The sequence below is a fragment of the Bos indicus genome, chromosome 5 (genome assembly GCF_029378745.1).
Source record: "Bos indicus isolate NIAB-ARS_2022 breed Sahiwal x Tharparkar chromosome 5, NIAB-ARS_B.indTharparkar_mat_pri_1.0, whole genome shotgun sequence".
In the NCBI taxonomy this organism is placed as follows: Eukaryota; Metazoa; Chordata; class Mammalia; order Artiodactyla; family Bovidae; genus Bos; species Bos indicus.
Genome location: NC_091764.1, coordinates 120,163,046 through 120,177,547, shown reverse-complemented (window position 1 = coordinate 120,177,547; position 14,502 = coordinate 120,163,046). Strand labels below are relative to the sequence as shown.

The 14,502-nt window shown below is 64.7% G+C and overlaps 1 protein-coding gene and 1 long non-coding RNA gene across 6 annotated transcripts; one reads left to right on the top strand and one right to left on the bottom strand.

The window, feature by feature from the left end:
- The first annotated feature begins 618 nt into the window (after positions 1-618).
- On the top strand, positions 619-11,398 carry DENND6B (DENN domain containing 6B). Of its 5 annotated transcripts, XM_070790661.1 has the most exons (20): positions 623-909; positions 6,133-6,171; positions 6,242-6,284; positions 6,799-6,911; positions 7,333-7,413; positions 7,968-8,073; positions 8,190-8,269; positions 8,343-8,405; positions 8,666-8,721; positions 9,251-9,373; positions 9,455-9,550; positions 9,648-9,742; positions 9,862-9,927; positions 10,060-10,124; positions 10,203-10,292; positions 10,378-10,431; positions 10,583-10,692; positions 10,798-10,900; positions 10,993-11,067; positions 11,149-11,398. In XM_070790661.1, the coding sequence occupies exons 1-20, from the start codon at positions 742-744 to the stop codon at positions 11,269-11,271; spliced, it is 1,749 nt and encodes a 582-aa protein (XP_070646762.1). In that variant the 5' UTR covers positions 623-741; the 3' UTR covers positions 11,272-11,398. The 5 variants fall into 5 exon arrangements, 4 of the variants coding, with proteins under 4 accessions (XP_070646759.1, XP_070646760.1, XP_070646761.1 ...); XR_011566914.1 differs by having other exon boundaries at positions 619-909; positions 9,862-10,124; positions 10,798-10,892; XM_070790658.1 differs by having other exon boundaries at positions 622-909; positions 9,862-10,124.
- On the bottom strand, positions 4,741-9,251 carry LOC139183300 (uncharacterized). Its single transcript, XR_011566915.1, has 2 exons — positions 9,017-9,251; positions 4,741-8,190 (listed from the first exon to the last, which is right to left on the bottom strand). It is a non-coding gene; the product is annotated as an uncharacterized lncRNA (long non-coding RNA).
- Positions 11,399-14,502: the final 3,104 nt, after the last annotated feature.

Here is a 14,502-nt window from a genome sequence, read left to right as displayed (position 1 = left end):
GATGCCGTAGAAGAAGAGGGGGCTTGCCATCTGCCCCCAGCCACACTTCCTCACCGCAGCCGAAAATAAAACGGCACTGCTGGCTGGAGTTACGCGTTACACACAGAATTCGGTTTGGACAGACGGGTCTGAGACGGTATGCAAAGGCTGTCCAACAGGGGCCCAGAAATATCTGGAAAAGCAGTGGACCCAACAGGCGAGGAGGGCACTTGCGGGAGTCTCCCAGCACCGGTATCCGGGCTAAAGAAAGCAAAGTGCCCCAGAGGTCACACACGGACCCTCTGCAAATCCGCACGCCAGGAGGCGACCACGGGGACAAAACTCAAGGGAGACGAGGACAGCCGGTAGAGTGGGAGGTCAGTAACGACGAAACCCTGCCGGGCAGGGGACTCGCCCGGCTCAACCAGACGGGGACACGCCGCGCCCCCCGGGGCGGCGCCCCGGCCCTGGCTCGGCTTCCCCGATCACTCCTCCCACCGGAAGTCCCTCCTCCAGGCTCGGGCCGCTCTGGCCCGCGCAGGAGCATCTCGCTTGTGGTCTTGGAGCCTCTCCGCCGCACGGCGCTCCTCCAGCCGCCAGGGGCGCGCGAGATCGCCCCTGGGCGGTTCTGGCCCGCGATGGCCTCTCGACTGCTCCACCGCGCGGTGCTGTAGCGCCGGGGTTGCTGCGGCCGGTCGGTTCCCTCGGCAACGCCTCGGGCCGTTTCCCGGGCAACGCTGGGCGGTGCAGGTAGCTGCGGCTATGGACCAGGGGGCCGGGGCCGGCGCCGGGCCGCAGCGGGCTCGCGGCCGCCTCGGCGCGCCGTCGTCCGGGATGCGGGCCCCGGGGACGCCCTGGGCACGCTTCTCGGCCTGGCTGGAGTGCGTGTGCGTGGTCACCTTCGACCTGGAGCTGGGCCAGGCGCTGGAGGTGAGGGGGCCGCGGGCCGGGGCCGGGGCGGCCGCGGAGGGCGGGTCCTGCGCTGTCGCTGGAGGCGGATGCGGCTCAGGCGTTGCCGAGGGGCCTGGGAATCCCACTGCCCGTGAGATACCCTCCGGTTCTTCCCCCTCTGGAACCCTGCGCTGGTCCCCTCCTGAAACACGCCCCCCAAGCAGAGGGGAAAATGTGAAGTTGCCAAGACCTCCCATCGGGATGGAGGAGAGGGGAGCCCTGCACTTCTCATCCCCAAAGTGGCACACTTGATTCCTCCCCAGGAAAAGCCTGTCTCTCCCCGCTCCCCCCGCCCCCGCCTTTCCCACACTATGACACCTTCTCCCCTCAGTTACTCCGGCCAGAATCCCAGGGGTCACCCTTGACTCCTCCCCTCTCTCCATCCCACGTCCTGGGAGGATGCAAGGCTGACAGCTCCACCTGCGGAAGGCTCCAGATTCGTCAACCCCAAGTCCAATATCTGTGGTCTCTTGCTTAAACCTCTGGGCTCCTCCTTGTTAACTTAGAACCTGATCCAGACCCCTGGTGGGTCACATCCAGCCCCGGGAGTCATCTTTCTGTGCACTGACTGCACCCAGCCCACCCAGCCCACCCAGCCTAGGGAATTCTCCCTGCCTTCGAGACTCTTTCCCACCCCCACCCACATGGATGTAGATGACAACGTGACAGACTCAGAGAGGAAGGCCTTCTGTAGTTGAGCAGGCCTGGCGGGATGGTCTTCCCTGTGCCCTGAAGGCCATGACACAGACCGTGGAGCTGACCAGGGCAGGGGAGGCTTAAGACGTAGGCTTCAGCATGCTGTCTGAGGCAGCTTTCTGAGAACCCAGGAGGTGGTGCATCCCGTGGCTGCAGTTGGCTGAGGTGAGCCTGGTCAGCCGTCATGGGAAAGCCAGCGTCAGGGTGAAGGGCTGTTTTCCAAGGCCTTGCTGAACTCCACGAGGCTGTGGGAAGCTCAAGTCCTAATGGGCAGAGGGCTGACACCACCCAGCTCGCTGTGGGGACCCCACTCACCGCACCTGTCCCCTGATGGCGCACCAGGCTGACTTGATGCAGGAACCTGAGAGCAGAGAGGTCAGGTGATTTGCCCATCATCTCAGAGTCCATTTTCCTGCTGGTGCCCAAATTGTTCCCGATGAAATCACAAGGGAAGGGAGTCTACTATTTCCTTAAGGCATTCTCATGTATGATTTTCTAGAACTTAACCATTCAAGCAAGAACAGTTAAAGGCTCCATGTGCTGGGCTTCCGAGCTTTGCTGGGGCTGTATAACTCCCGGGGTGTTGGGGGGCCGGCGCGTCTGTGCAGGGATCAGGTAGGGCAGCCCCCCGGTGTTCACTGGTTTGAGTCTTGTCTTTCTTCTCCCCCCTGGAGATTGTGGGGAGGATCAGGCGTCATTTCAGCTGAATCCACAATCACTCATGGAGCACCTGCCCTGCCCTTGCTTGGTTTTCCTGGGCTTGGCCTGGCTGAGCACCACGGAGGCTCTGGCACTGTGCTTGGCGCTGGGGCAGGATGGAAGACCCAGGAACTGCCCTCCGGACACTCGTGCATCATGGAGACTTCCATGGGCAGACGCAGCTCAGAGGAAGGAACAGCACTTGGCCAGATCTTGGAGGATGAGAAGGAGGCATCCAGACCTGGGAGGGGGGCTGTTTCAAGTAACCCCTCCCCCCAGAAGCCAGCAAAAGCAAAGGCAAGGAGCCAGCCATTCAGTCACTCAATAAATCCAGGATCAAGCGACTGCCGCCAGCCAGGCTCCGTGGTCCTGGTGCTGGACATGAGGACACAGAGCTGGGTGCGATGCCCGGGCCTGCCCACCGGCAGTTCATGTCCTGTGCTAGAGACACAGAGTCAGTGGTTCAGGCCCCGCCCCCCGAGAGCGTGCGGGATGTCTGTGGTGTCCCACCCACGTGGGTGCTCTGGAGCCTGCAGGCAGGCAGGGGTCAGACCTGCAGGGAGGGCGGGCAGGGCTGTGCTCCCAGCCGAGCAGAGGGCCCAGCTCCGCTGCCTCCGGCCTTGGCAGCGCTCCTCTCTGCAGCCCCGCCAACCACAAAGCCGGTGCAGTGAACCACGGCCGAGCCCAGAGGGTCCTGGCTCCAGCGGGTATCAACGTCCCCTCAGCTGGCCACAGCTCCCGCACTGCAGTCTCACGACTCTTTCAGTCTCCGAAACTACCGAAGGCCCAAGGGGCTTTTTATGTGGGTCGCATCTATCAACGTTCTCTACACTAAAAGTTAAAACTGAAAAATTAAAAATGCATATTAATCCATTTTGAATCAAGAGATACCATTTATATTAATATAGCTATTAATATTTCCACCAAAACAACCATATTTTCAGAAACAAGTTTAGTGAGGAGAATGGCATTATTTGATACTTTTACATCCCTTTTAATGTCCGGCCAAATGGAAGGCAGCTTGAGAGACCCCCGCGTCATGAAGACCCCCCACGTCAGCTTCAGTCAGTGCCCCTGACGTCCTGCATCACAGCCTCGGGAAGCGATGCCGCACGTGTGAGGAGAGACTGGAACAGGCAGCCTCGGCTCAGGGAGCCTAGGGCACCCATGCCGCGCATAGAGAAGCGCTTTCCTGTAGGTACCTCCTCCAGCAAGGCGAAGCTCCGAAGCTCCCACGTTTGTCGTCCTCAGGACGCCTGGGTTACAGCAGCACCACCCCTGAGCCCTGAGGCTTGGGTGGAAAGGATGAGACCCCGTGGCTCCAGGGGACAAGGCTCACCATATGCAGGCTCTGTGCCCTCTGCCCGTCTCTGTGGGTCTGCCCCATTTGTCCCCTCGCTCAGGTGTGGCCTTCCCTCTGGCCTGTGCTCCCGGCTCCTAAACTCTGAACGCAGAGCCCTTGGCAGGGCTGCAAGCCTGCTCAGACGCTGCAAGATTCCTATGCCTGCAGACCAGATTCAGACCCCTGACCTCAGCACTGAGAGCCTGGTGTGCCCTGCCCTGGCCGCCAGGCACCTGCCTTTCTTCTGCCCTTCTCAACAGACACGCAGAGGCCTGGCCCGCGCGGCCCTGTGGCTCCTGCCTCTCTGGGTGCTGTCTCCAGGTACCTCTGTGGGCCCACCCCACAGACAAACAGCGTTTGGCCAGCTCCCCTCCTACCTCTTCTCAGGAGGTTCAGTGGTAAAGAATCTGCCTGCCAAGCAGGAGACACAGGTTCAATCCCTGGGTTGGGAAAAGCCCCTGAAGGAGGAAATGGCAACCCACTCTGGTGTTCTTGCCTGGGAAATCCCATGGACAGAGGAGCCTGGCGGGCTGTAGTCCGAGGGGTCGCAGAGAGTCACGCGACTTAGGGACTAAAGCAGCAGCAGCAGCAGCCTCCCTCCTCTTGGTTCCTCCTTCTTGCTGCCGCCTTAGCTGACATCTTGTGATTTCTACGTGACCCACCTGTTCCACTGTCCTTTAGAGACATGTTTTCACACTCTCCATAAATATAGGCCCCTCAGAGTTGTTGGGGGTTCAGTTCCAGGCCACTGTAGTAAAGCCAGTCACACAGATTTCCTGGCTTCCCAGCACATAAAAAAGTTACGGCTACACTAGCTTCCCTGGTGGCTCAGACAGTAAAGAATCCGCCTGCAATGCAGGAGACCCGGGTTCAATCCCTGGGTTGGGAAGATGCCCTGGAGAAGGGAATGGCCATCCACCCCAGTATTCTTGCCTGGAGAATTCCATGAACAGAGGAGCCTGGTGGGCTACAGTCCATGGGGTTGCAAAGAGTCCGACACGACTGAGCGACTAACGCTACTTCTACTACCTTAGACCCTGGTGTAACGAGCATGCAAGAAATGGCACCGCATCTAAAAACAACGTGTGTACCTTTATTTCAAAGTGCTTCCCTGCTAAAAAACGCTATCGTTTGAGCCTTCAGTAAGTCATCATTTTGCAACAGTAATGTCAAATACATAGATCACAGGTCACTGAGACACATACAGTGGTGAAAAAGTTTGAGATGTTGTGGAAGTTACGAGGATACGACGCAGAAGTGTGACGTGAGAAAATGGCGCCTGTAGAATTGCTAAGCCCTTAATTTGTGAAATAGTCATGACGTCCAGAAGCACAATAAAGCAAAGTGTAATAAAACGAGACATGCCTGCGGCGCGGTATCTGGTGAGGGTCTGCTCCCTGCCGGGGCTCCGAGGCAGAAGTGCCTGGGACACAGTCCCAGGCCTCGGGACACTCGGTGGCCGCAGAGGAGACAGTAGGCCCAGAGCACACGGAGGCAGGAGCTACACGATTGCGCCAGCGGGAGTCCCAGGGCTCAGCACTCAGCATCTGGGGTTCAGGGCACAGCCCAGAAGAAGCCTAGTTTCAGCCAAAGCCCACGTGCTCCTCTGCCTGGGAGTTTGGCACAGAGTGAGAAGGGGGCCACGCACACCAGCCCCCTCCGCTCCCGGTCCACTGCAGGCAGCCACTGGAACCAGCCTGCTACTCTGAGCACAGGCCAGGGCAGCGGCGCCGCCGAGGAACAGCAGCATTCGGGGCTGCCTGCTGTTTTTTGCGTCCCACAAGGAGATCCATTCAGACCCGCTGCCTGAGCACAGGGCTGCTGGCTGGACAAGCAAGCCTCAACCTGCTTGGCTCCCCTCGAGCACGCCCCGTCTCCCAGATACAGCCTGGCCAGCTGGTCGTGCTCCCTGGACACTTCTGAGGCTTGGGTACCCCACAGGTCATGCTCCAAAGCGGGAGCAGGCTGGAAGCTCCCGGACCCCTCCCTAGTGGGGGTTGGAGTGAAGATGCTCAGAGGCAAGGGTGTCAGCATCAGGCACCACCTAGTGAAGCCGGGACGAGGAGGCTGGTTGCCTGCGCGAGCAGGCGGGGAGGGAAGGGTACGGCCAAGCCCCTCTGGGTGGGCAGGGCAGGCGCGGAGACCAGCAGGGCCTGCCCCCCTCCAAGTGAGGGGGCGTCTCGGGGACGGGCAGTTGGTCCATGGAGACAGAGAGGCCGGTCTGAGCAAGCGGCCATGAGGGTGAGAATGTGGGCAGGGAGTCAAGCTTGGTCAGGGTATGCCGGCCAAGAAACGGGAAGGATGGGGCCAGGAGTGGCCCCATGCTGCAGGGGCCAGGATGCTGGGGTGGGTGTGGAGCCCAGGAGAGGGGGAGGGTCAGCAGGGAGTCAGAGGAGGCGGAGGGGGTGCAGCCCAGCACCGAGCCAGCCCAGCCCATGCCACCAAGTGGTCTGTGTCCCCCACAGCTGGTGTACCCCAGTGACTTCCAGCTCACGGACAAGGAGGTGGGTCCCAGCCCTCTCGGGAGCAGACCTTGCCTGGAGAGCAGACCCTCACGGGGTTTCTGTGTTTCAGAAAAGCAGCATCTGCTACCTGTCCTTTCCCGACTCCCACTCAGGTAGGCCACCCCACTGCCTCTCCCTGCCCTGCCCTGAGCGTCGCTCTGGGACCGGCCCGGCCCGCACCGCACCGCCTGGAGCCCCGGCCGAGCTTCCTCTGGGGAGATATTCTGAGTCCTGCGTGGCCGCCAGGCTCCCTGGCTCCTGTGGAAAGAGGGGTCTGGGCAGAGGGACCCGCGGGGTCTGGTCTTCGCCCCGGCAGAGGGGCCACCGGGTCCTGGCCTCGGCCCTTCCCCGGGGCTCGCATGTGTGGCCAGCCTGTTTTCCATCCCAGGCAGGCTCAGCCAGGTCACATGGAGGTCCTGCCACCCCACAGCGGGCTTCCTCTGTGCCCACACTGCGGGGCTATCTACGCATGTCTGTGTGCTGAGGTTAAACCCCGAGATACAGGAGTCAGGGCACGGGGGCCTCTGTGGGGAGATAAAGGGGCTCTGGCCTCCCCCCTCCGACCCCCCAGGGGCTGGCAGGAGAGACTCCAGCTGGACCCAGCGTGACAGGCCTTCTCTTCCCCAGGCTGCCTTGGGGACACGCAGTTCAGTTTTCGCATCCGTCAGTGTGGAGGGCAGAGGTGCCCTGGGCACGCGGGTGAGAAGCCTGGCGACAGAGGGGCCCCCGCGTCACTCCAGGTGAGCGGCTACCCCCTCCCCTCCACCATGGGGCAGGATCCGGCCGGGAGCTGCCCCTTCAGGCCGCCTGGCCCACCCCCCAGCCGGCAGGGTCTCCGACTGCCGCAAGCTGAGCCTGGCGCCCCAGCCTCAAGCGGGGGCTGGCCAGCCCTTCTGAGGCCCTGCTGGTGTCCCCGGAGCTGGTCCTGGGCGCTCGTGTGCACCAGGGCAGGGCTTAGGGTGCAGGCCTAAAGGCCTCCTGAGCCCCGAACCGCTGCCCGGGTCTGCGGAGATGTCCCTGGAGAGGTTCCCAGGTTCCCAGAGCCAAGGTTCACAGGCCAGCTGGAGGCTGGGGAGAGCATGCCACGGCCTGGGCCGGGGTCCACGGGGGCAGCAGGGAGCGTGGGCGGGGGCGCGGCCTGGCTGACACCCCTCCTTCCAGAGAGAGCCCGCACACTACTTTGGCTACGTGTACTTCAGGCAGGTGAAGGACAGCTCCGTGAAGCGGGGCTACTTCCAGAAGGTGAGCCTGGGGTGGCTCCACTGGGAGCGGGGGCAGCCGCCGTCAGGAGGGACTAACGGCCTTGGGGTCCGGAGCCTCCAGGAACACCCCTTCCTCTGCAGCTCTGGGCACTTGGTGCCGGGCTGAGCCCACCACCACCCAGGCCGGGGTGTGGGCTCTGTGGAGGCCCCGCTTCGCCCAGCCCGCCCGCAGCCTTGTCCAGCCCTGGCTCCCTGCCCCTCCCCAAGCTGGGATGTGGGTGGGGCGCCTCATCACAGTCTCCGTGACTTCATTCTTGAGCTCAGGAACCAGAGCAGAAGGTGCTTGAGTCCCAGGAGACCCTCCCAGAATCCTGGCCACGTGCCTCTGCCAAAGGCCTGGGCTCCAGCTTGCTCTGCTGTGGTGGTGGTTTTCTAGTGACCTGAAGTCCCTCGTCAGGCTGTTCCTGAGACAGCCATCCTAGAAAGCCGGTGGGACGCCCTGCCCCGGGCAGCCCTGGAGAGCCAGGCCCCAGGAGTCCCTGCGGGGTCCCCATGGGCTGGGGCGGCGTCTCACCAGCCCCGGGGTCCCTGCAGTCGCTGGTGCTGCTGTCCCGCCTGCCCTTTGTCCGGCTGTTCCAGGCACTGCTGGGCCTGGTGGCCCCCGAGTTCTTCGACAAGCTGGCGCCCTGCCTGGAAGCAGGTGAGCAGCCAGCAGGCCCGGCGGGGCCACTGCGTCCACCCGGCTATAGCTCGCGGCGTTCCGCTGGGCAGCTTCCTCCAGGCCCAGCCTCTGACACCAGCCGCCTGTGTCCACAGTCTGCAACGAGATCGACCAGTGGCCGGCGCCCGCGCCGGGGCGGACCCTGAGCCTGCCCGTCATGGGAGTCGTCCTCCAGGTGGGAGCTGGCAGCCGGCGCGGGGGCCCCTGTGCGTGTGGCCCTCCCGCCGCAGCTGCCCCTTGGTCCACAGGTGCACATCCCATCGAGAGCGGACACACCTGAGTCCGGGCCCCTGGAGCCCAGCGGCCACGAGGTGGGGCCCCTCTGCCTGCCGCAACCCTTCCCCCCGGCCCAGGCCTCCCAGCTCCCCTGCTGGGGTCCTGGGGCCGGCCACACCCCAGACAAAGCCCATGACCCAGTTGGGGGCGGGGTGGCCCCGCCTGCTCCTGGGTGCTGGGCTCAGGGAGACCTGTGGGTAGGGATGCAGCCCGAGAACTCCTCTGGGGGGACAGGGGCCGCTTGGTGCTCTGGGGCAGCAGCCTCAGTCTCAGCCTGGCCCCTCACCCCTCGCAGACCCTGCTGCCAGCCCCGGTGGTCCTCCCCAGCGTCCACGAGCTGGACCTATTCAGGTGAGCCCTGCACGCCCCCATCTCACCCCCCCAACCCCCGCCTGCCGCAGACGGTGAGTGAGCCCCTGAGGTTCAGGCCCATCCGGGCGGGGCTGCCAGGGGCACTGCCAGTCAGGAGCTGGCCCCCCGGCCAGTTCTGAGAGGGAGACTTGGGCAGACAGGGAGCCCGGTGCCCAGGGTCTGCACCCAGAGGATCCGAGAGCCATGGGCAGGCTGCGCAGGGACAGCAGTGACGGTGCTGGAAGGTGCCGCGGGGGAAGGCCATGCTCCCTGGGGGGTCGGCGGCGGACCCCACCTTTGGAGCCCCGCCAGGTCCAGCAGGAGCCAGGGATGCCGGCCTCCAGCTTGGGGGCCACGGGGGCGGCCTGGACGCGCCCTCAGCAGGTTCCCACGTCTCTCCACCGTTTCCCTCTGGTGTGAGTCCGGCGTCCACTCGGAGCGGGGCCTGCCCGGACCTGTGGGGGCAGGTGGTCGGAGCTGGGGAGCCCCCTGCCCGGCCGACACCCCCGCCGGCCCCCCGCCCCCCCAGGTGCTTCCGGCCCGTGCTGGCCCACGTGCAGCTGCTGTGGGAGCTGATGCTGCTCGGGGAGCCCCTGCTGGTCCTGGCGCCTTCGCCCGCCGTGTCCTCGGAGATGGTCCTGGCGCTGACCAGGTTGGCTGGGCGCCCGGCGGGGGGCAGGGGCCCAGGGCCCGCCCCGCGTGCTCACTGCCCGGAGGGCCCCCACTCCCGCAGCTGCCTGCAGCCCCTCAAGTTCTGCTGCGATTACCGCCCCTACTTCACCATCCATGACAGCGAGTTCAAGGAGTTTACCACGCGCACGCAGGCCCCGTAAGCGCCGTCCTCGGCCCCGCCCCTCCCCCGCCCGGCCCCGGCTCCTGCCCCCGCCACGCCTCGCCTCCTTCCCTCCCTTTTTCTCTCTCTCTAGACCAAACGTGGTCCTGGGAGTCACAAACCCTTTCTTTATCAAAACACTCCAGCACTGGCCCCACATTCTCCGAGTCGGGGAGCCCAAGATGTCAGGTGAGGCTGTCTCCGCCTCCACCCAGGGCCCCTGGGGACGTGCGTGGGGCCTTGTGGGGTCTGAGCCTGCAGAGACAGAGCTGAGGCCCTGAGGCCCGGCCGTGGGGTGTGTCTCGTAGGGGACTTTCCCAAGCAGGTCAAACTGAAAAAGCCCTCGAGGCTGAAGACCCTGGACACCAAGCCAGGTCCGTGTTCCTCTTCTCCCGGGACCCAGAGACAGGCCTTGGGGCCGGGCAGGGGCGGGCAGTGGGGCTGGCACAGCCGGAGGGGGTGCCCCCACCCCCAGAGCAGAGCACGCGGCTCTCTGCCCTCCCCAGGCCTCTACACCGCGTACACGGCCCACCTCCACCGAGACAAGGCCCTGCTCAGACGGCTGCTGAAGGTACCGCTGGGGGTGGGGTGCTCCCCGTGGGAGGGGGACCCAGGCCTGGTGCTTTGGCTCAGCCCTGGCGACCCCCAGGGCCTGCAGAAGAAGCGGCCGTCGGATGTGCAGACGGCGGTGCTGAGGCGCCACCTCTTGGAGCTCACTCAGAGCTTCATCATCCCTCTGGTGAGGCCAGCACGGGGCAGGGGACCAGGGACTGGTGTGGGGGGGTGGCGGCTGTGGCCCAGACTCACTGCCCTCCCACCCCCAGGAGCACTACATGGCCAGCCTCATGCCGCTGCAGAAGGGCATCGTGCCCTGGAAGGTGTGGTCCCAAGGGGGGCTGGGGGTTCTCAGTCAGGGCCAGGGGTGTGCCTGGGAAGTGCCCCCGGGAGACTCCTAAGTGGCCCAGGCGTGCCCCTGTGAGGCTGGTCCTCCAGCACTGGCTCACTGGCCACTCGCCGCCACTGTCACAGACTCCTCCCCAGATCCGCCCCTTCCGCCAGGATGACTTCCTGCAAAGCCTGGAGCGATCTGGGCCCCAGCTCACCTGTGTCCTCAAGGGCGACTGGCTGGGCCTCTACAGGTGGGCGGCCCATTGGTGGGGTCCAGGGCTCCCGCGGCCGGTGGGCGCACGCACCCACCCGTCAGCCCACTGGAGCCCACAGCCACCGCCCCCCTGCCCCTACAGGCGGTTTTTCAAGTCCCCCCATTTTGACGGGTGGTACCGGCAGCGGCACAGGGAGATGACCCAGAAGCTTGAGGCCCTTCACCTCGAGGCCATCTGTGAGGCGGTGAGGGGAGTGCTGGGGGAGGGGGCTTGGAGGGGAAGCTGCTGCCAGAGTTGGGGGGGCCTTTGGAGACAGACAGCCCATCGTCCGCGCAGAACATCGAGATCTGGATGAAGGACAAGTCCGAGGTGGAGGTCGTGGATCTGATCCTGAAACTTCGGGAGAGGCTGGTGAGATTCTGTGCGGCCCTGCCTGCACTTGGCCAGCCGGCTGTGCAGGCTGCCTGCCCCTGAGCCCCGCTGTCCCTTTAGGTTCGGGCGCAGGGCCACCAGCTGCCCGTGAAGGAGGCGACACTGAAGCGGGCACGGCTGTACATCGACACGGCCATCGGCTCCCTGCCCAAGGACCTGCAGGCCGTCCTGTGCCCTCCCTAGGACCATGCCCGTGGGCCCCGGCCAGAGTCTGGCAGCTGTTTTCCTCCCCCGCCCCCCCACGAGCTCCCTGCTTCCCCCCACCTGGCACTACCGTCGTCCAGCAGTAAAGGTGGCATTTGGAACCATAGCCTGGACCCTGACTGTTGGTGGCTCGTGTGCCAGCTGAGCCTCACCTCCCCCTGGGCCCCACCTGCCCGCCCCAAGGTCTTAGGCGGGTGGGGGCGGCACGCTGTGAGCCCTTACTGATCTGATCTAGGCCAAGGCCACTCACCCCCTGCAGACGCCCATCTGCCCGCACCCTGCAGGCCCAGGCGTTGCCTTTGATGTGTCCTTTAGACCCACCTACCAGCAGCATTCCCTGGTAGCTCAGAGGTTAAAGCGTCCGAGAGACCTGGGTTCAATCCCTGGGTTGGAAAGATCCCCTGGAGAAGGAAATGGCAATCCACTCCAGTATTCTAGCCTGGAGAATCCCACGGATGGAGGAGCTTGTTGGGCTACAGTCCATGGGGTCGCAAAGAGTCGGATATGACTGAGCGCCTTCACTTTCACTTTAGACCCACCAGGATGCCCAGCTCAGGACCAAAGACAGAAAGAGGTGGCTGCCAGGCAGACGCCTCCCTCACACAGGCGCCCCCTGCCCCCCTTCTTGCCTGGAGGGGAATCTCAGCTCCAGTCCTCGCCTGGGAGGGGAGAAGCCGCTTCGCTCAGAGGAGTGCTGCCCTGCGGCTCGTGGGGCTTCTGCCAGGCCCGGGGGGCTGCCAGGCGGGTCCAGGGCCCTGTCTCGGTTCCACTCGAGGGACACCCCGCTGGGCACCCCTCCCGCCACTCTGCCTTGCCCTGCCCCAGCTCACAGGCGCTCCAGTGGCCCCCCGCGTGTCCATCTGCCCCCGCAGGCAGAAGAGGGTCTTAGACTCTAGCCGGACCCGGCCCCTGCAGCTAGAGCCCTCCAGAGTTTCAGGGCCCTAGGCTCCTTGGCAAGGACTGAAAGCCTCCTTGAAGTGACCCACGCCCCCATGGGACACCTTGGAGCACTGGACCCAGGCCCGACCAGTGCCGTCAGCTGCACTCAGAGGGAAGCTTAGTCAGCCGGAGGTGGGGTGGGGCGGGCCGAGGCTTGGACCCAGAGCCGCAGGCCTTCGGGAGGTCCCAGCGAAACGCCCGAGAGGCTGCACCTGAGAGGCCTCCAGGCCCTTGGCGGGCGGCGCGGGTGCCAGTGGGGCCCTCCTGTCTCCTCTGGAGCGCCCCCCAGGCCGGGCCGCACCACCACTGCTCCCCAGCTGGGTGGGGGCGCCCCCAGACGGCAGCAGCACCGGTCTCGGAACCTCCAGTGTCTGCTCGTCCACCCTGAGCGCCGCCTCCGGTGGCCCCCCTGCACCCTGCCCGCTCTGGGACAAGGCTGCCAGGTGCGGGGTGCCCAGCTGTCACTGTGGCATGTTGCCCGGTCTCCTTCCTCTGTTTCTGGAGGGTGACGGCCTGTGCTAGAGGGCAGCCTCGCCCGTGGTCCTCCCGGGGCTGCGCTGCAAGGGGGCTCCGGGGTGTCCTCGACCCCCCAGACTTCTGGCTCCAGCAGTCCCGGCGGGCACCGCCAGATGCCCCTGGATGCCGGGCCCTCCCTCCAGCACCACTTGAGTCCATGCCGCGGCCCCTCACAGCAGCTTGTTCCCCTGGTGGGGGTTGTGAGGGAGGGCCGCCTGGCAGGGTGGCATCGCTGCCCACGGTGGACTCCAATGCTGGCGGCCTCTGGGCACAGCACAGCCTGGCATGGAGTCCTGCCAGCTCCATCCTCCCCCCCATCAAAGCTCCCTGGTTCTCTCGCAGGATCAGGTCAGCCCTGGCTGGGACAGACGGTGAGGAGGGAGGAAAGGTCAGGAGGGTCAAAGGAGGCCGACGCACCACCAACCAGAGCTCTGTGCACAGCAGGGCCTGGATGGGCAGGAAGCAGTGGTCCACGGGGGCTCCGCGGTCAGCCAGTGTGGGAGGCCGCTTTCTTTGGGAGGTTGTGTGTGGGTCTGGAGTGGTGGCCAGGGGTGGGCGTGGGACGATGTGGGCTGATCCAGGGGCAGGAAGGACAGTCGTCACCCCCAAGCTTCCTGCACGCTATTTAAAGCCTCGCCTTGAGTCTGGGATGGGGGGCCTTCCCGCATCTTTGGTATTAAAGTGTCTTTCTGTGACACATGCTTGTCTTTCAACTTCCTCTTTGGATGAAAAGTTGGCATTCCTATGAGATTCTGGTAACTCGAGGGCTCTCTTGGTGGGGTGTGGATGGGCCTTGGTGTGGCTGGTTCAGGGCTGAAAATGTGAAGGTGTGGCCTTGCTGGTGGGGAGCATGTCGCAGAAAGAAGTCATGTGCGACCCTCTCCAACAGCTTCATCCTAGTGGGGGGTTTTGAGCACTGGAGGCAAGTCCCAGGGTGGAGGAAACAGACTGTCTGCAGGGAAGGGGAAGTTGGATGGCAGCTCCCTCAGAAAGGGAGGGGGTCCAAGTGTGGGAGTTAGGGTTAGGGCTGGGAGATGGCCTCACACTCCCCTGGGTCCTTAGCAGCCACTCACCACACCAGGGCTTGTGACCAGAGAGTGTCCATGAGGGAGCGGGAGGACACAGGAGAGCTGGCCTCCTGGGGGGGATGGTCCCCACCTCTGCTCAAGTTGGGTAGGGAGCGGCCAGGGGCATCAGGATCAGGGTGGATGGGGCCAGAGTGGCCAAAAGTGGGGCAAGCTCTTGTCTGGAACTGGACTCCCCAGGGAGGGGCCGTGTCTGGCCACCCACCTCTGAGCACTGGAAGGCCAGTCGATGGATCCTGGGTGCGAGCTGGGGGGAGGGTGGCTGGAAGCCAAGGACCCCTCTTCCCCCAGGAGGTGTGGGGACAAGGCCCTGCAGGCCTCAGGCCTGCAAAGGACCGCTGTGACCGGCCTGTTCCCAGTCTGAGTGAGGGTTGGGGTGCCGGGGGTCTCGGACACTCTTCTCCAGAGCCCAGATTTGGGCTCCTCGGGCGGGCAGCGAGGCTGAGCCTGAATCAGGCCGAACCTCCCAGGCTACACGCGGAGTCCACCCCCTGAAAACGCTGGGCGCCGGGGGCGCCGGGGGGGCGCGCTGGGAGCGCCCCGCCCGGCGGCCCTCCCCACCTCCCCTCCCGCGCCCCCTCGCCTCCCCTCCCCCGCCCCCTCCCCTTCCCCCCTCCCCTCCCCCGCCCCTCCCCTCCCCCCCTCCCCTCCCCCGCCCCCTCCCCTTCCC